The sequence below is a fragment of the Cynocephalus volans genome, chromosome 6 (assembly GCF_027409185.1).
Source record: "Cynocephalus volans isolate mCynVol1 chromosome 6, mCynVol1.pri, whole genome shotgun sequence".
NCBI classification, from domain to species: domain Eukaryota; kingdom Metazoa; phylum Chordata; class Mammalia; order Dermoptera; family Cynocephalidae; genus Cynocephalus; species Cynocephalus volans.
In genome coordinates this window covers 112,955,834-112,975,722 of record NC_084465.1, presented here as the reverse complement: position 1 = coordinate 112,975,722, position 19,889 = coordinate 112,955,834, and the positions used below count along the sequence as shown (strand labels likewise).

General features: G+C 52.2%; 2 protein-coding genes across 4 annotated transcripts; both read left to right on the top strand.

Annotated features, from left to right (window-relative positions):
- Window positions 1-247: 247 nt before the first annotated feature.
- BCKDK (branched chain keto acid dehydrogenase kinase) lies at window positions 248-5,093 on the top strand. 3 transcript variants are annotated; one of them, XM_063099690.1, is made up of 13 exons: window positions 248-411; window positions 783-967; window positions 1,660-1,891; window positions 2,018-2,086; window positions 2,181-2,291; window positions 2,576-2,623; window positions 2,704-2,823; window positions 2,908-3,006; window positions 3,199-3,272; window positions 3,604-3,732; window positions 3,812-3,901; window positions 4,380-4,538; window positions 4,629-5,093. In XM_063099690.1, the coding sequence occupies exons 3-13, from the start codon at window positions 1,697-1,699 to the stop codon at window positions 4,771-4,773; spliced, it is 1,239 nt and encodes a 412-aa protein (XP_062955760.1). In that variant the 5' UTR covers window positions 248-411; window positions 783-967; window positions 1,660-1,696; the 3' UTR covers window positions 4,774-5,093. The 3 variants fall into 3 exon arrangements, with proteins under 3 accessions (XP_062955760.1, XP_062955758.1, XP_062955759.1); XM_063099688.1 differs by having other exon boundaries at window positions 1,524-1,891; XM_063099689.1 differs by lacking the exon at window positions 248-411 and having other exon boundaries at window positions 766-967; window positions 1,524-1,891.
- A 4,062-nt stretch (window positions 5,094-9,155) lies between these two features.
- On the top strand, window positions 9,156-19,658 carry KAT8 (lysine acetyltransferase 8). Its single transcript, XM_063099729.1, has 11 exons — window positions 9,156-9,380; window positions 10,891-10,965; window positions 11,044-11,219; window positions 15,191-15,244; window positions 15,344-15,508; window positions 16,308-16,397; window positions 18,209-18,349; window positions 18,448-18,541; window positions 18,639-18,789; window positions 18,983-19,137; window positions 19,489-19,658. The coding sequence occupies exons 1-11, from the start codon at window positions 9,170-9,172 to the stop codon at window positions 19,551-19,553; spliced, it is 1,377 nt and encodes a 458-aa protein (XP_062955799.1). The 5' UTR covers window positions 9,156-9,169; the 3' UTR covers window positions 19,554-19,658.
- Window positions 19,659-19,889: the final 231 nt, after the last annotated feature.

Genomic DNA, 19,889 nt, shown 5'->3' with positions numbered 1-19,889 from the left:
CAGCGGGGAGCAGCGAGTTCAGGCCGAGCTAGTCAAGCGCGTCGGGTCAAATGGGGTGAGGTCGTCACCCGCGGTCTCCTCGGCTCCTGTCCACGCCGCGGCCACGTGAGCACCGAGCTCTGGCGCACAACAAGCACCCCGAGTCCTGTGCTTCCTGCGCAGGCTGTGCTCCCGCCAGGAGCACCCTTCCCACCTCCCCCCTCCCTTTTTTTGTCTTTTTCGTGACCGGTACTCAGCCAGTGAGTGCACCGGCCATTCCTATATAGGATCCGAACCCGCGGCGGGAGCGTTGCTGCGCTCCCAGCGCCGCACTCTCCCGAGTGCGCCAAGGGCTCAGGCCCCCTCTCCCTTTTTCCAAGGGCTCGAGCCGTGCCTGCATCCGCGCCTAGCCCGCCTCCTGGCTTCACTCCAGTGAGTTGACGGGATGTTAGAAAAGAAGGGGTAGGAGCGGTGTGGGGGTGGGGAGCAACGAGGAAATCCAGAGACTTAGGGAGCTCTTTTCCCATGGTCTATGCAGACCTTCCCCCAGTTCGTCAGGCAGGCCAACCATGGTGAAGGATCCCACGTCCAAGTTTAAAGACAGCCTCCAGAGATGTCACCTGCTTCACCGAACACTTCATTTATAGTGTACACACACACACACACACACACACACACACACACACACACACACACACACACACACACACACACACACACACGAACATCACCTCCTACCTGCATAAAGTAATTGCTTTCTCAGTGGCCTGTCTGCCTTTGGTCTCTCATCCCCTCACCCCCAGTCACTACAGCCAGAGGGTTCCGTCCAAGACGGGTCGCTAGTCCTCGGCGCCAAACTACAGCTCCCAGGAGGCATCGCGCGCAGAGCCCGGGCGACGTCACAGCGGCGGAGGGCGCAGGCGGCTGGGCTAGGCCGGCGGGTCCAGCGTACCCACCGTTCCGCTCGGACCCGGGCCCTGGCTCCGCGGTAAGTGGAGCAATCGGCGCAGACCCTGCCCGGGGGCTGGGCAGCGCGCGTCCGGGGCCGCCACCATTGCGCGGGAGCGCGCGCGGACGAGGGGCCGGCATCTGCCATATGGGGGGATCCGGATGAACCAAGTGACCCACGGAGGGGGAGCTCAGATGGAGACTCCGGGCCGCAGCCTCGATACAGCGGCTCTCGGGCGCTGTGCTGTGTGTCGCACGTACGCAGGCCAGACTCCCGCAGCCTGGGTCTGAAGGCGCTGGGTGGGGGTCAGCCCCGCCCCCTGAGCCAGGGTGCCCAGGACCAGAGGGAGCTGGGGCGAGGTTTTCGGGCCGGATGGGTGTGAGGATCTCCTCCCCAGACCACCAACTAGAGCCTCAGGTTGAGGAAGCTCCAGAACGCAAGGTTGTCCAGGCTCGGCCTGTGTGTGTTTAGGGAGGAAAGTTGAAGGGTTGGGCAGAGATTGCCCAAGTCTGAAGATACCGGTGCCCAGGTGGAGAGGTGGTGCGGGTTGTTTGGATTCGGACCCTTACAACTTCCCCTTCCCCCACCCCGGTAGATGGGAGCTGCTCTCCGGGGGCTGAGCTTGTCAGCATCCTCGACGGGCTCTCGCCCCTGAAGTCAGAGAAGAGCCCCTGCCCACCTACACACCCCTTTCCCCATTTTGGGATTGCCTCCGTCTGTCGGGTCCTCAGCCCTAGTGGCCGCTCAGTCCATCAAAGGAGCAGGACGATGATACTGGTGTCGGCGCTGGGGAACGGCCCCCGGGGCGGGCCCCCGCTGCGGCCCCTCTTGGGGCCCGCACTCTCGCTCCGGGCCCGTTCGACATCAGTCACCGATACACACCGTGTGGAGATGGCGCGGGAGCGCTCCAAGACTGTCACCTCCTTTTACAACCAGTCGGCCATAGACGTGGCAGCGGAGAAGGTGCGCGGCTGGGGCGGTGAGCCCAGGGGTCGCAAGTGGGAGTGGGAGTCCAGGGAAAGGGCGGGGCTAAAGTGGCAGGGGCGGGGCGTTGGAGATTCCATGCTCAAGGCCCATCTGCCCCTTCAGCCCTCAGTCCGGCTCACTCCGACCATGATGCTCTATTCCGGCCGCTCTCAGGACGGAAGTCACCTTCTGGTAAGATTCTTGCCCCCTATTTTCCCCTTGGCTCCTGGAGCTCCAGTTCAGCCACTCAGGCCCTGGCCCTGCCACCCCTCCTCTTTTCTTCTAGAAAAGTGCCCGGTACCTGCACCAAGAGCTGCCAGTGAGGATAGCTCACCGCATCAAGGGCTTCCGCAGCCTTCCTTTCATCATCGGCTGCAACCCCACCATACTGCACGTGGTAAGGTAGAGAGGACGTTAGATCAGTGTTCCCACTGCCCAGGGGGACACATGGGGAGTTCAGAGTGGGAGAGACTTGGCTGCCTAAAGGTGTCAGGGCCATACAGGACTCAGCCCCAAGCCTTCAGAGGCGAAGGCTGCATGTTCATGGAGGCTCAAGGTCACACTGGAGGTTTGAACCATGTGAATTGGGTTGGGTGGTGATTCCCATAGACAGGCACGAGTAGCTGCTCCCTACCCAGTGCCCATGGCAGCCCTGTGAATTCCCACACCTTTTCCTTGCAGCATGAGCTGTACATCCGTGCCTTCCAGAAGCTGACAGACTTTCCTCCAGTGAGTGCTGGGCCCTGGCAGGGTGAGGGGCTGAGAGATTAGGGTTGGACCACCTGTGTTCATGACTCTGTGACCTGCAGATTAAGGACCAGGCAGAGGAGACCCAATACTGCCAGCTGGTGCGACAGCTGCTGGATGACCACAAGGATGTGGTGACCCTCTTAGCTGAGGGTCTGCGTGAGAGCCGAAAGCACATAGAGGTCAGGGGCAGCAAAGTGGGGGCTCAGGCCTGTTGGGGGAGGCTGGGAAGAGGCACAGGGTTTCTGAGGCCCCACTCTTTACAGGATGAAAAGCTTGTCCGCTACTTTTTAGACAAGACACTGACTTCGAGGCTTGGGATTCGCATGTTGGCCACCCATCACCTGGCACTTCATGAGGACAAGGTGGAGCTGTGGAACCTGATACCTTCCGGGGAATAAGTGGGGCACAGGAGACTGAGCTAGGTGCCCCTTTGTGCTGGGGACCTGGGCCAAGGGCCTGGGGGAGAGGCTTTGGCAGTCCAGATGTTGCAAGCATTTGGCAGGGGTTGGGAGGGAAACACGTGTTGCTAGTCCTGACCCTCTTTCTCCTGCCAGCCCGACTTTGTTGGCATCATCTGCACTCGTCTCTCACCAAAGAAGATCATTGAAAAATGGGTGGACTTTGCCAGGTGAGGCTAGAATGGCTAACGGGGTGGATGTCTTGGGGCAGGGAAGCCCAGGGGCATGCCTGGGGCATAGTCTAGGGCAGGGCTTCTCTACCTTGGCACTATTAACATTTTGAGCCAGATAATTCTTTGTGGTAGAGAGCTGTCCTGTGTGTGTTAGGATGTTTAGCAGGATCCCGGGCTTCTACTCACTTGATGCCAGTAGTACCTCCCAGTTGTGACAAGCAAAAATGTCTCTGGACATTGCCAAATGTCCCTTAGGGCAGTAGAATTGCCTTCAGTTGAGAAGCACAGGTCTAGGAGCACCTGTCTGAACCCTTGCTCCTATCCACAGACGACTGTGTGAGCACAAGTATGGCAATGCTCCCCGAGTCCGCATCAATGGACACGTGGCTGCCCGTTTCCCCTTCATTCCTATGCCACTGGACTACATCCTACCCGAGCTGCTCAAGAATGCCATGAGGTGAGCTGCTGGATATGTTGGGTGGGGTGCAGACAGGAACTGGGGTGCCACCACCTACTGATCTTTTTCTTCTACATAGAGCCACAATGGAAAGTCACCTAGACACTCCCTATAATGTCCCAGATGTGGTCATCACCATCGCCAACAACGATATTGATCTCATCATCAGGTCTGGCCTGAGTGGGAGTTAGGTGGTGGATGGGGGTTCCTAGCACTCTTTCTGACTTGCTGTAGGACCTCAAGCCAGTACCTGCCCCACTCTGGGATTTGGTCCCTAGTCCTAGATAAGATGTGCTGTGGTACTGAGATTGCCATGAGCTGGATGTTAGTGGATCTGGGGCCAACTGCAGGCCCCAGCGCACTGCCTCTGTCAGCAACTGAGGAAAATGGGAAACAGGAGTAATTAGTCTATTATGCTGGTCGAGAATATATGTCAAATCCTGTGAGAAGGTATAAGCAGTCAGTGGCCCAGGCAGAGGTGAGGATGGAGGAATGTAGCTAACACAAACAAGGTCCAGGGGTCTAGGTAGAGCACATCCCACCTTTGGGTGGAAGGGACAGGAAGGCAGACTTGGCACAGTCTGCTTGGGAGGTGGTGATACTCCCACCAAAGCTGAGTCACGCCGGTGTTGGTGACATCCTGCCAGGATTTCGGACCGAGGTGGAGGAATTGCCCACAAAGACCTGGATCGGGTCATGGACTACCACTTCACTACAGCGGAGGCCAGCACCCAGGACCCTCGCATAAGCCCCCTCTTTGGCCACCTGGACATGCACAGTGGTGGCCAGTCAGGACCCATGCATGGGTGAGGCCCCACCTGGCCAGGATGGAGGGGTGGGGGGCCCAGGAGACTCAAGCCTCTGAAGCTCCGTCCTGTTCCCCTGCCCACCCCCAGCTTTGGCTTCGGGTTGCCCACATCACGGGCCTACGCAGAGTACCTCGGTGGTTCCCTGCAGCTGCAGTCCCTGCAGGGCATTGGCACAGATGTCTACCTGCGACTCCGCCACATTGATGGCCGGGAGGAAAGCTTCCGAATCTGACCCCACAGCATCTGGCCTGCACACCTGCCCAGCCTGGGCCACATTCCTTCTGGGTCAGGCAGAGTGGCACTCTCCTGCACCCACTGCTGCATCTTGGGTCTTAGGGCCTCAGACAGATGGACTTAAATGGAGCTGGGCACCGTTCCTCCTCAATAGGGTCCACTGCTTCCTTGCCTCCAGGCCATGGAAGGGAGGAAGTGGGGACCCCTGAGGCTCCATCATTCTCGTTCCTGGTAAACCCCCATCTTGACCTGTTGTTTATTATTAAAGTTAACAATTTGAATGCCCTCTTGGGCCCCGTGTGCAGGGAGGGCTAGTGAGCTTTTGTGTCTGCCCCCATTCAGGTTCCCTGGGCCCTTGGGTTTAACTGGTTCATGTCCCAGTCTCTTTAACTCTCCCAACAGCCTGGCAGACCAGGAGGAGAACTGGCTTCAAGTCTCTTGCATGTTTGATTTAAGGGGAGTGGCAGTGGCTTTGGTAGCTATGCAAAGACCTTTCATTCATCTCATTTACCAAATGTTTCTGGGTCCTAAACAATACTGAAGGCTCAGGTTGACCCAGCTTCAGGCCTCAGTTTTTTTTGTTTTTTTTTTTTAAATATGACCAGTAATGGGCTGGCCCGTGGCTCACTTGGGAGAGTGTGGTGCTGATAACACCAAGGCCGTGGGTTCAGATCCTATACTGGGATGGCCGGTTAGCTCACCGGGTGAGCGTTGTGCTGACAACACCAAGTCAAGGGTTAAGATCCCCTTACCGGTCATCTTTTAAAAAAAATAAATAAAAATAAATAAATAAATATGACCGGTAAGGGGATCTTAACCCTTGACTTGGTATTGTCAGCACCATGCTCTCCGAAGTGAGCTAACTGGCCATCCCTATATAGGGATCTGAACTTGTGGCCTTGGTGTTATCAGCACCACACTCTCCCAAGTGAACCATGGGCCGGCCCTCCGGCCTCAGTTCTGACTCTTCCCTTCTTGGCAGTTACAGGTTCTAGAGGTAAAGGTCACCAGACTGGGCAATCTCCTGAGCCACCTGATTCTTGAGCTTGAGTAAGATTAAAAATACTGCCCGCCAGCTGTGTCTCCTGCTGCCAAGGAAAGGAACATACAAGGTTGTGCCCTGGTGGGCCCAAGCAGGAACTAGGGGCCCCACCATAGAGAAAGGTGGGACTCTGGTAGGGAAAGCCAGGGACTTGGACAAAAGGAAAGGGCTCCGGATAGCAGATGGGCTCAAGGTTAAACCTGAAGCAGAATTTCCCCTGACAAGCAAAACTACCGATGATATTTCAGTTGGAAACACCCTACCTATCTTTCCACAGAAGGAGAAGAAAGGCCTAAGGGCCTGCCTGGTGTGACTGGGGAGGAGAGTCTTACCTGTCTTTTGCCTTTACATCTGAGCCCTGACAGCTAACTTCCTGAGGCTGGCTCTAGGCCTACACCACCTCCTACCCTTCAGGGTGATGGAGGTAGGGGATTGAGGGGAGACAGGAAATTTTATCTGGAGGATAAGGTGGCAGGTGGTGGGAAACCACAATGATTTGCTAGGCTTGAAATCTTGCTGTTGCAGTTCAGGGAGGGGAGGGTACAGACAGAAGGTTCAGGGCCTTGAAACATGGGCTTTATTATGGAGGCAGTAGGGATCCATGCATGGGTTTTAAGCTAGGAAGGGATGTTTCAGGTTGGATTCCCTAGAAGTAGAGCCTGAGAGGAGGATTTGTGCCTAAGTGATTTGCTAAGAAAGTGCTCCCAGAAGGGAGTAGGGGAAGCAGGAAAGGGAAGAGGGGTGGATGCCAAGCAAGGATGTGATCTCAGGCAAAAGTCCAGAGCCAGTAAATTATGCCTGAGTTGCAGGCAAGACAGCTAAACTCCACATTCACTGATTAATTCCTCCACTTCACAATCATTGGTTAAAGTTTTTTCAGGCAAAACAGCTCTATTGGCCTGAGGGCCATTAGTCAAAGAAGAGCCCCAGGTGCTGGCCTTTGAAAGCACATCAAAGGTAGTCTGGGCACACAGAAATAGCAAAAAGATCCCCCAAGAAGGATCTGGGTGGAGCCCCTACATAGTTCTGTAGGGAACAGTCAGATTTGCATAATAGAAGAATCATTGCTGGCCAGTGGATTTGAGAGAGATTATAGTGAGGAGGCTGATGCAGTGACACTGATCCGGGCATTTATAAGGTTTAGGTTAATCCTTTACTGGAAAGGACATCTTTCCAAACTGAGATGCTAGGTGAAGTCAAAAGTGAGGCACCAGAGCCCTGGATGGTGCAATAACAATCTTGAAGATAGAAGAGTTAGGGTGAGAGAAGGCATTAGAATTTTAATTTTTTTACATATATCTCAAGAAAGCTATTTATTTATTTTAAAATTTTATTTTATTTTGTCAATATACAATGTGGTTGATTATTGTGGCCCATTACCGAAACCTACCTCCCTCCTCCCTCTCCCCCCTCCCTCCCAACAACCTCTGGCTTTTTATTTATTTCTTGTGTTTCCAGACACCTGGCATTCACTGGCCATGCCCTGCCCCCCGAACTCTTATTTCCCAAAAGTCACGTGTATTAGTTTTCTGTTACTTATGACAGAATACCTGAAACTGGGTAATTTATAAGAAAACGAAATTTATTTCTTACAGTTTTAGAGGCTGGAAAGTCTGAGGTCCAGAGAATACACCTGGTGAGGGCCTTCTTGGCGGGAATACTCAGCAGAGTCCTCTGATGATGCAGGCAATCACATGGCAAGAGCTCTCCAACATACTCACTCTTATAAAAAGCCACCAGAGGGCCGGCCTGTGGCTCACTCGGGAGAGTGTGGTGCTGATAACACCAAGGCCACGGGTTCGGATCCCATATAGGGATGGCCGGTTTGCTCACTGGGTGAGCGTGGTGCTGACAACACCAAGTCAAGGGTTAAGATCCCCTTACCGGTCATCTTTTTTAAAAAAAAAAAAAAAAAAAGCCACCAGAGCCACTCCATGATAACCCATTAACCCATCATGAGAGCACAGTCCTTGCTGCCAATCCCCTCTGAGACAGCCCACCTTTCAACACTGCCATAATCTGATTTCCCACTCTTTTTTTTTGGCAGCTGGCCGGCAGAGAAATCCAAACCCTTGACTTTAGTGTTACAAGGTGGTGTTCTAACCAACTGAGCTAACCAGCCAGCCCAAAGTTTCCATTATCTTAACACTGTTAACAATAGGGATTAAGGTTCAGTTCAATTTACAGCACGGTTACCAGCACTTCCCATTGCCATCCCTTACCTGACTCAGCTATTTCTTGATCTGGAACCTCAGCCCCGTCATTCCACCCCTTTAGAATTGTTTCTAAGCCCAATCCCCAAATTGTAAATCAAAGAAGGTTCAGGAAATGGCTAAAGGGAATGTTTATTGAGTACCTACCCTCTCTGGCACTATGCAACACACTTGCATATAGACAAGATAGATACTTTAACGTTTATATAGTTATATGATTTATGTTGTTACATGTGGCTTAACCTTCACCGACTCTCAGAGAATACACACTGGTACACCTTACCCACGTTAGGGTCAGAACTCGATTCCTCACTCACTGCCCACGACGCTCTTTATTGTATCCACCGCCTTTAGCTAGCTTCTGTTCAGAAGACTGGTTTTGGGGGGGTCTGGTCCTTTCTTTAAAAGGCTTTATTCTGGGCCGAGCCCGTGGTGCACTCGGGAGAGTGCGGCGCTGGGAGCGCGGCGACGCTCCCGACGCGGGTTCGGATCCTATATAGGAATGGCCGGTGCACTCACTGGATGAGTGCCGGTCACGAAAAAGACAAAAAAAAAAAAAAAAAAGGCTTTATTCTGTTAGGATGATTTATAGACTGACCTTGGACACATCCCTTCTGCTCTCCCCACCCCAACTGTATCTTGTCCCTACCACGAACAAGGGAAATTGTTTCTTCATCCTTCGAAAACGGGGTGATCGGTACTAGACTGGCGCAAGTGGGCAGCACAGGAGTGGGTGTCAATTCCAGGCTCACAACCCGGGTGCCAGGCAACTGAGGCCGCTCTGGCCCCGCCCCGATAAAGCGGGGACGACGCCCCTGCAAACTGGCATATCTTGGCTTCCTCAGGTACCAGGACCTTTAAAAAGACTGAGCTGAGTCATCACATCAGGAAAGTCTGTCTCCTCTTCTCACCTCTAAGGTGCTGCCATATGTCCAGACGGAAAATCAGTAATTCAAGGCCATTCGCACAGTGAACGTCCAGCCAATCAAGGCGCTGTGGAGAGGGCCGCACCAGCCAATAAGTGCCTGCAACATCACGGACCCCACCCCCCAGGCCCGAGGCCCCCGCCCTACGCACTGCTAACCCGGGGCTAAAAGTGCTGGTCGGCGCCGTTCTCTGGCGTCACTTCCGCTACCGCGATGGCGGCATCGGGAGCAGCTGTGGCGGTTGCAGCGGCGACTTCAGGGGTCGCGGGGGAGGCCGAGCCCGGGCCCGGGGAGAATGCGGTGGTCGAGGGGACCGCCCCGTCCCCGGGCCGCGTCTCTCCACCGACCCCGGCCCGCGGAGAGCCGGAAGTCACGGTGGAGATAGGAGAAACGTACCTGTGCCGGCGGCCGGATAGCACCTGGCGTGAGGGCGGGGCCCGGGCCTGGGGTGGGGCGGGGCATGAGAACGCCAATGAAGGGCGGAGGGCTGGGGACTGGGAGTCGGGGGGCGGGGCTTCAGGAAAGAACGCGGAGTTTCGGACGCTGGGAAACCAGCCCTGTAGTGGGAGGTTGTCACTATCGAGTATGCCGGGCGCCGCCTACAAACCTACCAATCAGGCGATCACCAGATTCTTTTTACTGTGTACAGGGTTCCCATTCCACTCCCTTGCCCATTGTTAGGCTTCATTCCGTGTTCTTGCTAACCCTGCTCCCTCACCAGTTCCTTTTGTTTCTGCGTGTTTCCCTTCTATCCGTCCCCTACAGCCTCCCGCAGAGAGGACCTTCCAGAACACACAAAAAGCTTCCCCTTTCCTTAGGCTGGATTGCCTTCCCTCATTTTCAAAATAAACCTCTTACTCCTTAGGATGGTATTCATTTTGGGGACCTCGCCGGTTTCTGACCTCCCTTAGCAAAGGCCAGACAAGAATACGCTGTGTCTTCTGAAGACCATGTGCCTTTAAGAACTATTCCTTTTTTTTTTTTTTTTGGCTGCTGGCGGGTACCCAGTACGAGAATCCGAACCCATGGTGTTATCTGGTTGCCCTCTAACCACCTGAGCTAACCACCTGTGCCCTTTGCCTGGAATGCCTTTTCTTCCCTTTCTCCTTGTTCACCTGGTTAGCTCCTGCTCATCCTTTTAATTTCGGATTGTATTCTTGACCTTCAGGCAAAATGAGTTGTTCCCTTCTGTATGTCTCTGCCACATTTTTTTCATACCTCAGCCATGGTATATGTAGCATTACGTTGTAATTTTCTGTCTATGTCTTCTCCTATCAAACTGGGAACTTCTGGAGGCCAGGACCTCTTGTGATTCATTGCTGTGTCCTTTGTACCCAGCAACAACACAGCGTAGGGCCAGACACACAGTGGTTGCCTTACTCATTACTGATGGTCTGCTAGTTGGCAGGCACTGTGTTAAAAATTTTGGAGGCATTAACTCACCCTCTGATGTGGGCACTATTATCCACATTTTACAGATGAAGAACCTGAGGCTCAGAAAGTCGAAATAACTTGCTCAGTTATATATAGCTACGAAGTGGGGAGATAGAGTTATATATAAATTCAGGCTATCTTAATCCAGAGCCAGCCATCATGACCCCCAAACAAATGAATGACTGAGAGTATATAGTAAAAAGAACTTGAATTTGGAGTCAGCTTTAATTAAACTCAGTTAAGTATTACCTTTTATCATTTTTAAAATCTGTGATCCTGGGCAAACCTCAGTTTTTTTCTCATCTGTAAAATAGGAATAACAGCCCCAACCTGGCCTACTTTACAGGGTTGTGGTAGTGATTGAGTGGAATGGCAGATGTGGACAGGTGAGATTAGCTTATGTGTAGCCATGGAATCTGAAAACTGCCCCTCAGTGTGTAGGATCCCTCTTGTTCCAGCCCTGCCTGCCTTCTTGATGATACTAGCCTTTTCCCTCACAGATTCTGCCGAAGTGATCCAGTCTCGAGTGAATGACCAGGAGGGCCGAGAGGAATTCTATGTACACTACGTAGGCTGTGAGTGGCTTGGGGAAACTGGGCCTGGGTGGCGGGAGAAGGGGAGCAGGGCAGCACTCTCATGGCCCATCCTCACAGTTAACCGGCGACTGGACGAATGGGTAGACAAGAACCGGCTGGCGCTGACCAAGACGGTGAAGGATGCTGTGCAGAAGAACTCAGAGAAGTACCTGAGCGAGCTGGCTGAGCAGCCTGAGCGCAAGATCACTCGCAACCAAAAGCGCAAGCATGACGAGATCAACCATGTGCAGAAGGTCCAGACCCTCGCCTTCCCCAGGCCCCAGGAGGCCCAGCTGCCTCTTCCAACTCTCTTGGGCCCCACTGCCGAAGCTGCAGCAACGCCTGTTTCTTAAGCTTCTGTAGTGTGTCAGGGACTTTACCTACTTGCTCTCATTTACTCTTCATAGATAATAACATCGAGGCTCAAAGAGGGCAAGGGCTTGGCTGCAGTCTCACAGCAAGGAAATGATGCAGCTGGGATTGGAACTCAGGCTTCCTGTGCCGATAGCCTCTTTTGTTTTCTTTTGGCTGTGTCCTATTAGACAAATGATTTGAAGTCCAGAGGGAAGAAAGAAAATGAGTGATATTGGGTACTTGCTGTTGTCAAGCACTATGCTGAGTACTGTATATGTATAAGCTCATCAAATTCTCCCTAACAAGTCAGCACCACAGGGATAATTATGTCTTTTTGTAGATGAAGAAGCAGGCTCAGAAAGGTTAGGTAATATGCCCAGGGTCACACAGGTAGTAAAAGGATTGACTGGAATGAGAATAATAATGCCAAACATTTATTGGCTTGTGAGCCAAAGTATTAGGTTAAGTATTTTAAGACATGATCTCACTGACATTTCATTGTGACAGTGAGGTAAGCATTATTACTATCATCCCCAGTTTACAGGGGAGGCACAGACAGGTTTAGTAGTCCAGTCAGGAATTAGATCTGCCAAATAGAGTGTCCTATTTTGGAGCTCCCAGATCTGGATCCTTTTTGCCAAGCTAGGCTGTCTGTTGAGGGTTAGTTTCCTCCCACTCTGAGGCTCAGTTTTTTGATTTATAAAATGGGGAGTGCAAACCAGAATAGTGTTTATCAAGTTCTCGAGGCAGTCAGAGATTTGTTAGCTTCAACTAACACAGTTTCATCCTTCTGCATGGTCATTATGTGCATCACAGCAATGTTTTTCAAACTGTGGGGTACAGCCTGTTAGTGGGTTGCAAAATCAATTCAGTGGATTTGACCAGCATTTAAATTTGAAAAATAAGAAAAAAGAAGACTGGCCGGTTAGCTCAGTTGGTGAGAGTGTAGCTTTATAAAACCAAGGTTGTAGGCCCGGATTCCCATACCAGGCAGCCATCAGAGAAAAAGATGGAAGAAAGAAGTAAGATAAGATAGAGGGCTGGCTGGTTGGCTCAGTTGGTTACAATGCAGTGTTAACAATACTAAGCATACAGGTTCAGATCCCCAAACTGGCTGGCCGCCAAAAAAAAAAAAGTATGATAGAAAATATCAATGTGTGTTGCACTTTATTAAGGTAAGTATCGTTTTGAGAAGCTTTTATTTTACATACAAATACATGTATTCATATACCCAAACATGCCAACTGGTTTATAGTGCCAACTGTACTTCCTATGTGGGGGTGATTAAAAAAAAAAAAAGTGAAATGGGGCTGGCTAGTAAGCTCAGTTGGTTAGAGTGCTGCCTTATATACAACATCAAGGTCAAGAGTTCAGATCCCTGGACTGGCCAGCTGCCAAGAAACCCCAAAGAAACATCAGACCAAAAAATGTGAACTACCCTAAACTAGAAAGACTCCTCAAGATCTAAGGCAGCACCACCCAGGTGAACTTTCTATTGTAATGGAAATGTTCTATAGCTGCACAATCCAACACAGCAGCCACTAGCCCCATGTGGCTACTGAGCACTTGAAATGTATCTAGTGTGACAAAGAATTAAGTTTTTAAAAATTTAATGAATTTATTTATTTTTTAAAAGATGACCAGTAAGGGGATCTTAACCCTTGACTTGGTGTTGTCAGCACCACGCTCTCCCAAGTGAGCTAACCGGCCATCCCCATATAGGGATCCGAACCCATGGCCTTGGTGTTATCAGCACCACACTCTCCCAAGTAAGCCATGGGCCGGCCCAAATTTTAATGAATTTAAATAGTTACATGTGACTAGTGGCTACTCTATCAGACAGCACAGGTCTCAGATTCTGTTAGTTCCCGAACTAGTTTACATGGAACAAAGATGCACCTCTAAGCTAGCAGTCAGCAAGGGTGGATGATAATAGGCCAGTGGTGATAAAATCAAAGAATGGGTAGTAAAACAATTAGTGAGTTACCAATCAGATTCTTCAGAGCCTAATTAATGTTTAATTCTAAATAAATTGCAGCATTTAAGAAAAGTAGTGTTTTTGTAGTTCTTTAATACATTTGCAGAAGATGGTTATGTTTTGTGAGTTGGGAGATGCATTTTAAAGGGACACGTGAGGAGGAAAATCTTTCTTTTCTTGTCTTTGCAGCGGTTAAGCTTGGAATCGGACAGGCCAGGGGCTCATGCCCACCTCTGCTAAGTACCAGTTTTGCGTCCTCACTTCTTTGTGCCTCAGTTTCTTTTGTACAATGGGGATCATGAGCATTCTTGTTTCAAAGGCTCATTTTGAGGACTAAATAAAGTAATTCTATGGCGTGATAGACACATAGGATAAATGGCAACTAGTAAGTCCCCAAGGGCAAGTGACTTCACCTCTCCCTGCCTGTTTACTACTCTGTAAAATCAAAACAAGAGCACTCCATGTATGGGTAACTGAAGTGTTGAATGAGGCCATACAGGCGAAGTGCTTTGTGGAGGAGAGTTCTGGGTGAAATGTTGGCTCCTTTCTCCCTTCTCAACTACAGGGCAAGGCCACCATCGACTCTGCTATAGGTGATAGGCCTTCTTGGGTCCCCTCTCCATTGTCAGGCTGTGCTTGGCTCCTCCCACCAAGTCTGGCCTAGGAACAGGGCGTGAGTGTGATGTGACTTTTAGTCTCTGCTTTCTAAGGACTTGGAAGAGAGGGGAGACCAGGTGGGAGCAATTGAAGGGTGTGGCATTGTTGATGCTTTGCTGAAGACTCAGGCAGTAGGAGATGTTTTCTGGAGAGGAAGAGTCCAGTCAGGCCTCCTGGAATGGGGCGGGCAGGAGTGGGGGACAGATGTTGGGCCTTGAAGAGCAGGGAAGAGCACAATGAAAACATGATAACTCACAAAACCCTGCTCCGTCATGGACTCGCCTGACCCCTGCTCTGTGCCAGGCTGAGTAAGCATTTTCTGGCAGCAGTAAGCAAAGGAAAGGCATTTCAGGTGGAAGGTATCACATGTGCAAAAGCATGAAGGCTGGAGAAAGGGGTGTTGATAGCAATGTGGATTTGAGTGAGCTGAGGCTAGAAGCAGGAATCTAAGGAATTGTCCAGACCTGAGATGGAGGCAGTGACTACTTGGAGTGGGACAGAGAGGAGAATTCTGGAGAAGGACTGATTCCAGAGATGTCAGGGAGGTAGAGTTGACATCCATTCTATTAGGACTTGGCTGCTAATTGGATGCCAAACAAAGAGATGGAGGAGTGTAAGGGCAGGCCCAGTTACTGGTCTTGGGCAGCTGGACTGAGGGTGATGTTCCCAGTGAGATGAGGAACCAAGGAGGAGGAAAAGATTTGCAGAGAGGAATGTTGAGGCCCTTTCTAGACCTCTAGTCTGATGTTCTTGTGGGAAGAACTTCTGGGAGCAGTCCCATAGGCAGGCAGCCACTCAGGTCTAGTGCTCAGAAAAGAGGTCCAGGCACACTGCAGAATCAGCCACAGTTCTTACCGTGGGCTTAGAAGACAAGATTCATTTTATCATCTGAGTCTCATAGTGGCTTTGAGAGAGCTGGATGGCCCCATTGTACAGCTGAAGCTGTACCAGCCCAGATGCTGGAACCAGGCCTCCTGATCCTAGCTCTGTTCATCTGGCAAAAAGTCCAAACTTGGTCATCAGGGATGTCTGATGGGTAGAAGGGCAGACAAGAAAGGAGCTTGGACCAGCCAGCTTCAGAATCGAGTTAAACGAGTTAGCTATTTGGATGGTTATTGTTGTTCAGAGGATGAGGTCTGCAAGACAGTAGGGAAGCGTTGTGGGTCCTGGGATGGGGGAGGGACAGCCTGACCACCACCTCTATTCACCTCTGTCTGCTTTTCTTTCCCTGCCCAGACTTACGCAGAGATGGACCCCACAACAGCAGCCTTGGAGAAGGAACATGAGGCGGTAAGCAGGGTCAGGGTCCTGATGGCTGGCACACCCTCCCCCTTTCTTCCTTGCTTCTGGTGAGCCATGCATTGCCCCCCACTCCCACCATGCCTGCAGATCACCAAGGTGAAGTATGTGGACAAGATCCACATTGGGAACTATGAAATCGATGCCTGGTACTTCTCACCGTTCCCTGAAGACTATGGGAAACAGCCCAAGCTCTGGCTCTGCGAGTACTGCCTCAAATACATGAAATATGAGAAGAGCTACCGCTTCCACTTGGTGAGGCTGGGCTGGGCAGGGCTGATCTGGGCCGGGCCTGGTGAGAGAGGTTGGCATCGAGACTGAGGACAACTGAGCCAGCAGCACCAGGGCAGAGAGAAATGTCCAGAGTAGTCAAGTACTAGCAAGAGCTGCCCAAGGGTCAAGGCACCTGGGTCCAGGCCTGGTTTGCCATTGCTGGCAGGGTGACCTTGGCCAACTTGCTGCCCCTCTCCAGACCTCAGTGTCCTCTTCTAAAGAATGGGGACGGTAATCTCTGCCCTTCCCGCTCCTCAGGTCCGTTGCCCTTTACCACATGTTTACCAAGGCCAGTCCAGTGCCCAGCTGCTCAGGGCAATAGAGGAGGCAAACATAGCCCTTGAGCAATAGGACCTTAAGATGTAGATAAGTAGGAAGAGTTGGTATATGGGGGCTGCTGGGAAAGGGGCGCTCTCACTAGCACAGTGGGGTGTCTGCTAAAGCATGGAATCCAAGGTGAATGTATGCAGTTTAGGAAATCTGGTGTCATGGATGATGTGCTCTAGAGCCAGATCGACGTGGACTGGAAACCATCTAGCTGTGTGATTTTTGAGAAAGTTACTTAGCCTCTCAGGACCTTGGTTTCTTCATCTGTAAAATAGGACCCATCTGCTGAGGTCATTGGGAGGATTACTTGATGTAGGTGAAGTGCTGAGCTTAGAGTCTACAGATGGAGAAATAGGCAGAGGCTTGCTCCAAGCCACACAGAGGTGGGCTGCGGGGGCACCTGGCAGATAACGTGGGGGTCTCAAACCCATGTGCACCCCATCCCTCCCCCCAGGGCCAGTGTCAGTGGCGGCAGCCCCCGGGGAAGGAGATCTACCGTAAGAGCAACATCTCTGTGTACGAGGTAGATGGCAAGGACCATAAGGTGAGCTGGTGGCCAAGGGGCTTTGGGGAGGTGGGGGAAGCATTGGGCACCTCCTGGGTGATCCTCACCCTCACCAGAGGGTAGAGGCCAGCCTTAGGGTGGGCCTCCACAAGGAAGAGGCCTGTGAGGTCTTGCTTAGCCTGGCACTTGGTCTGTGGTTGGTGCATAGTAAACACATGGCCTATGGTGCCAGCCTGGGGCTGGGTTTCCTTTCTTTCCCTAAGGACTTTTCTTCTGATGGGGGTAGTTCAGACTTGGGTAGTTCTGGAACCTGGACTGGAGATTATCTTGCCTGAGGCTGCTCTTTGAAGAGCTTTCTCTTTCTGTCTGAATGAAAGGTGTTTGTTTTTGCCTGGGAGGGAACTTCTTTGAGTGAGATTTCCTGCCTGCGACTCTGTGGCTAATGAAGGCTGGGTTCCTTGTTCCTGCAGAATGACTTCGGTGGGGCAGGGTGGGGGCCTTTGTGGCCTGCTTTGCCATTGTTGAGAATCTGGCCTTTGCCAGATGAGCCTGGGAAGGTCTCACCAAGTGTCCCAGTTTCCCGAGGACAGGCACTATAGGGTAAGATGAACAGGGCAGGCCTTGGAGTGGCTCCTGGCCTCACGCAGCCTTGTCACTTCCTAGTTGGCCTTGGACACGTAACTTCATGTCATTGGTCCCTGTTTCCTCATCCATGTGACAGGCGTCATAATATTGACCTAATCAGTTGTTAGTGGAATAAATGAGACAGCAAATGTCAAGTACTTGGCATAGGGCCGGCCCGTGGCTCACTCGGGAGAGTGCGGTGCTGATAACACCAAGGCCCCGGGTTCGGATCCCATATACGGATGGCCGGTTCGCTCACTGGCTGAGCGTGGTGCTCACAACACCAAGTCAAGGGTTAAGATCCCCTTACCGGTCATCTTTAAAAAAAAAAAAAAAAGTACTTGGCATAACGCCTGGTACCTAGTAGGTGCTTAGGAAACATGGGCCTTTGTTTTTCTTGGTGACCTGTTGGGGCACAGGTAGCTTCGTACCTGGGGAATACCCTCTCTGAGCCAGGGGGAGGGGCTGAAAGGCTCCAGCTGGAGAGGTGGGAGTTCTTGCCAACTGGAGGCCTCAGGTAAGCACCCTCCCAGAGCTTCAGTTTCCTTCCAAGTAAAGTGGGACTAGCAATGCTAGGCTCGCACAGTTGCTGGGCCAAATGAGAGAATGGCTATGGAAGGGTGTTACAGACTGGGAGCCCCGTAATCTGTGCTGTAAAGCTACCCTCAAGGGCGTTTGTACCTCCTGGTGCTGGCCTGGGGGTGGTCAGTGGGGCTGCAGCAGAGGCGTGTGGCCACGTGGGCAGACAGAGCTCAGGCTTTGGAGTCGGGCTGATGCTTCTCCATTCACATACATTTACCAAGCTCCCAGATTCGTGCTTAGCCTTGTGTTAGGTGCGCACAGCTGTGAACAAGACTGAACCCGAACACCAGTGAGCACTCCTGCCCTGGCCCTGAGCCATTCAGTCGTGGCACCTTGTACAGGCCTCTTGTCTCCACTGAACCTCACTTTCCTGATCTGAAATATGTATTTAGCTCTCAGAAGTGGTAGCCATGATTAGTGCAGCTCTGCCAGTAGCTCCTTGATCAGCTCTGATTTTCAGTTTCCCTCCCTGTCCATCAGAAATGGACTCTTAAGACTCCTTCTTGTTCCAAACACTGCTATTCTGGTGGGGAGCCCACTTCCCACCCGCCCAGCACTTGCAGGGCAGAGCAGCAACCTGTGCCTGGCTGGCTGGGGGAGTTGTGCTTGCTCCCTGAGCCTGCTTCCACCTCCATACCCCACAGATTTACTGTCAGAACCTGTGTCTGCTGGCCAAGCTTTTCCTGGACCACAAGACGTTGTACTTCGACGTGGAGCCCTTTGTCTTTTACATCCTGACTGAGGTGGATAGGCAAGGGGCCCACATTGTTGGCTACTTCTCTAAGGTGCTGGACCAGGGAGCCCTGGTGGGGGGAGGGGAAAGGATATAAACCGGAGTAGGGGCCAAGCCTCCTCAGAGGTCCTGAGCACCCTCCCCCTGCAGGAGAAGGAGTCTCCAGATGGAAACAACGTGGCATGCATCCTGACGCTGCCCCCCTACCAGCGCCGTGGCTACGGAAAGTTTCTGATTGCTTTCAGTGAGTGGCTCCTGGCTTGTCTGGGAAGGGGGCAACTGTGGTGGGGGGTCGGGGTGCCAGGGTGGGCCGGATCTTCAGACCCTCCTATCACTGCCAGGTTATGAGCTATCCAAGCTAGAGAGCACAGTTGGCTCCCCGGAGAAGCCTCTGTCTGATCTGGGCAAACTCAGCTACCGCAGCTATTGGTCATGGGTCCTGCTGGAGATCCTGCGAGACTTCCGGGGCACTCTGTCCATCAAGGACCTTAGGTGAGGGCCCTGGTCCCCACCTGTGTTTAAGGCAGGCTGACCATCAGGGACCTTGTGAGGGAGGCCTCCTGCAGCCCTCAAGGGGAGGGTTCTCCTAAGATTGGCCACCATTCTGTCTCCTGTCCCCTTTTGCTGTCACAGCCATACCCCCCAAGGGAACAATCTTCAGCTCTGTTCTAATCCCTTTCTCCAGCCAGATGACCAGTATCACTCAGAATGACATCATTAGTACCCTGCAGTCCCTCAACATGGTCAAGTACTGGAAGGGCCAGCACGTGATCTGTGTCACACCCAAGCTGGTAGAGGAACATCTCAAAAGTGCCCAGTATAAGAAACCACCCATCACAGGTGGGTGGGGGGCTGCTGTGTGTGTGTGTGTGTGTGTGTGTGTGTGTGTGTGTGTGTTTGTGTGCGCTTGCGCGCACCCGTGTGCACACTGGGGGGTAGGCATAAGGAGTGTTGGAAGCCAAGGCCTCCTTTTTGCTGTCACATGATCCCAAACCAGTCAGACCAGCTCCCTGGACAGAAGCCTGGGGCAGGCTACTCATTCCCGGGCTTCCCTGCCCCCTCCCCAGGACTGTCTGCTCTTTTGTTCTCACCCGGAGGAGGTGAAACCTGGCCTGGGCCCAGAGTGGAGCAGCCGGGTGTGAGTGGGCCTGGCACAGGCCCAGCCCTGCCTCATGCCTCTTCTCCCCACAGTGGACTCTGTCTGCCTCAAGTGGGCACCCCCTAAGCACAAGCAAGTCAAACTGTCCAAGAAATGAGCGGCCTGTGCCCCTGCCACTGGACCCGTGCCTCCTTGCCCCCTAGCCTGTAAATATGTACAGACCTATTTCATCATTTTTTTAATAAAGTAAATTCCGCTGGTGGCTCTGGACTTTGGAGGTGGGAGGGAGAGGTCAAAGAGCTGACAGTCCTCATTTCACTTCACACACAGCCAGTTATACTCAAGACATTTTATTCCTTCTTGCTCCTTTTATCCTTTTATTCCCCATCCCAGATCAAGCCCCAGCCTGGTTCCAGTGGGGGCTCAGTCCTCCAGAATCCAGGAGTCAGGGCTGAATGGGGCAACACTGGGGCCTTTCCTGTCCTTGAAAACA

Excerpts from the sequence above, each read along its gene's own strand:
- BCKDK (XM_063099690.1), top strand. The coding sequence starts at position 1,697 with ATGATACTGGTGTCGGCGCTGGGGAACGGCCCCCGGGGCGGGCCCCCG. Across the intron at positions 3,007-3,198 it reads TGGCACTTCATGAGGACAAG|CCCGACTTTGTTGGCATCAT; the intron begins GTGGAGCTGTGG and ends TTCTCCTGCCAG. Across the intron at positions 3,273-3,603 it reads AAATGGGTGGACTTTGCCAG|ACGACTGTGTGAGCACAAGT; the intron begins GTGAGGCTAGAA and ends TCCTATCCACAG.
- KAT8 (XM_063099729.1), top strand. The coding sequence starts at position 9,170 with ATGGCGGCATCGGGAGCAGCTGTGGCGGTTGCAGCGGCGACTTCAGGG. Across the intron at positions 11,220-15,190 it reads AGATCAACCATGTGCAGAAG|ACTTACGCAGAGATGGACCC; the intron begins GTCCAGACCCTC and ends TTCCCTGCCCAG. Across the intron at positions 16,398-18,208 it reads TAGATGGCAAGGACCATAAG|ATTTACTGTCAGAACCTGTG; the intron begins GTGAGCTGGTGG and ends CATACCCCACAG.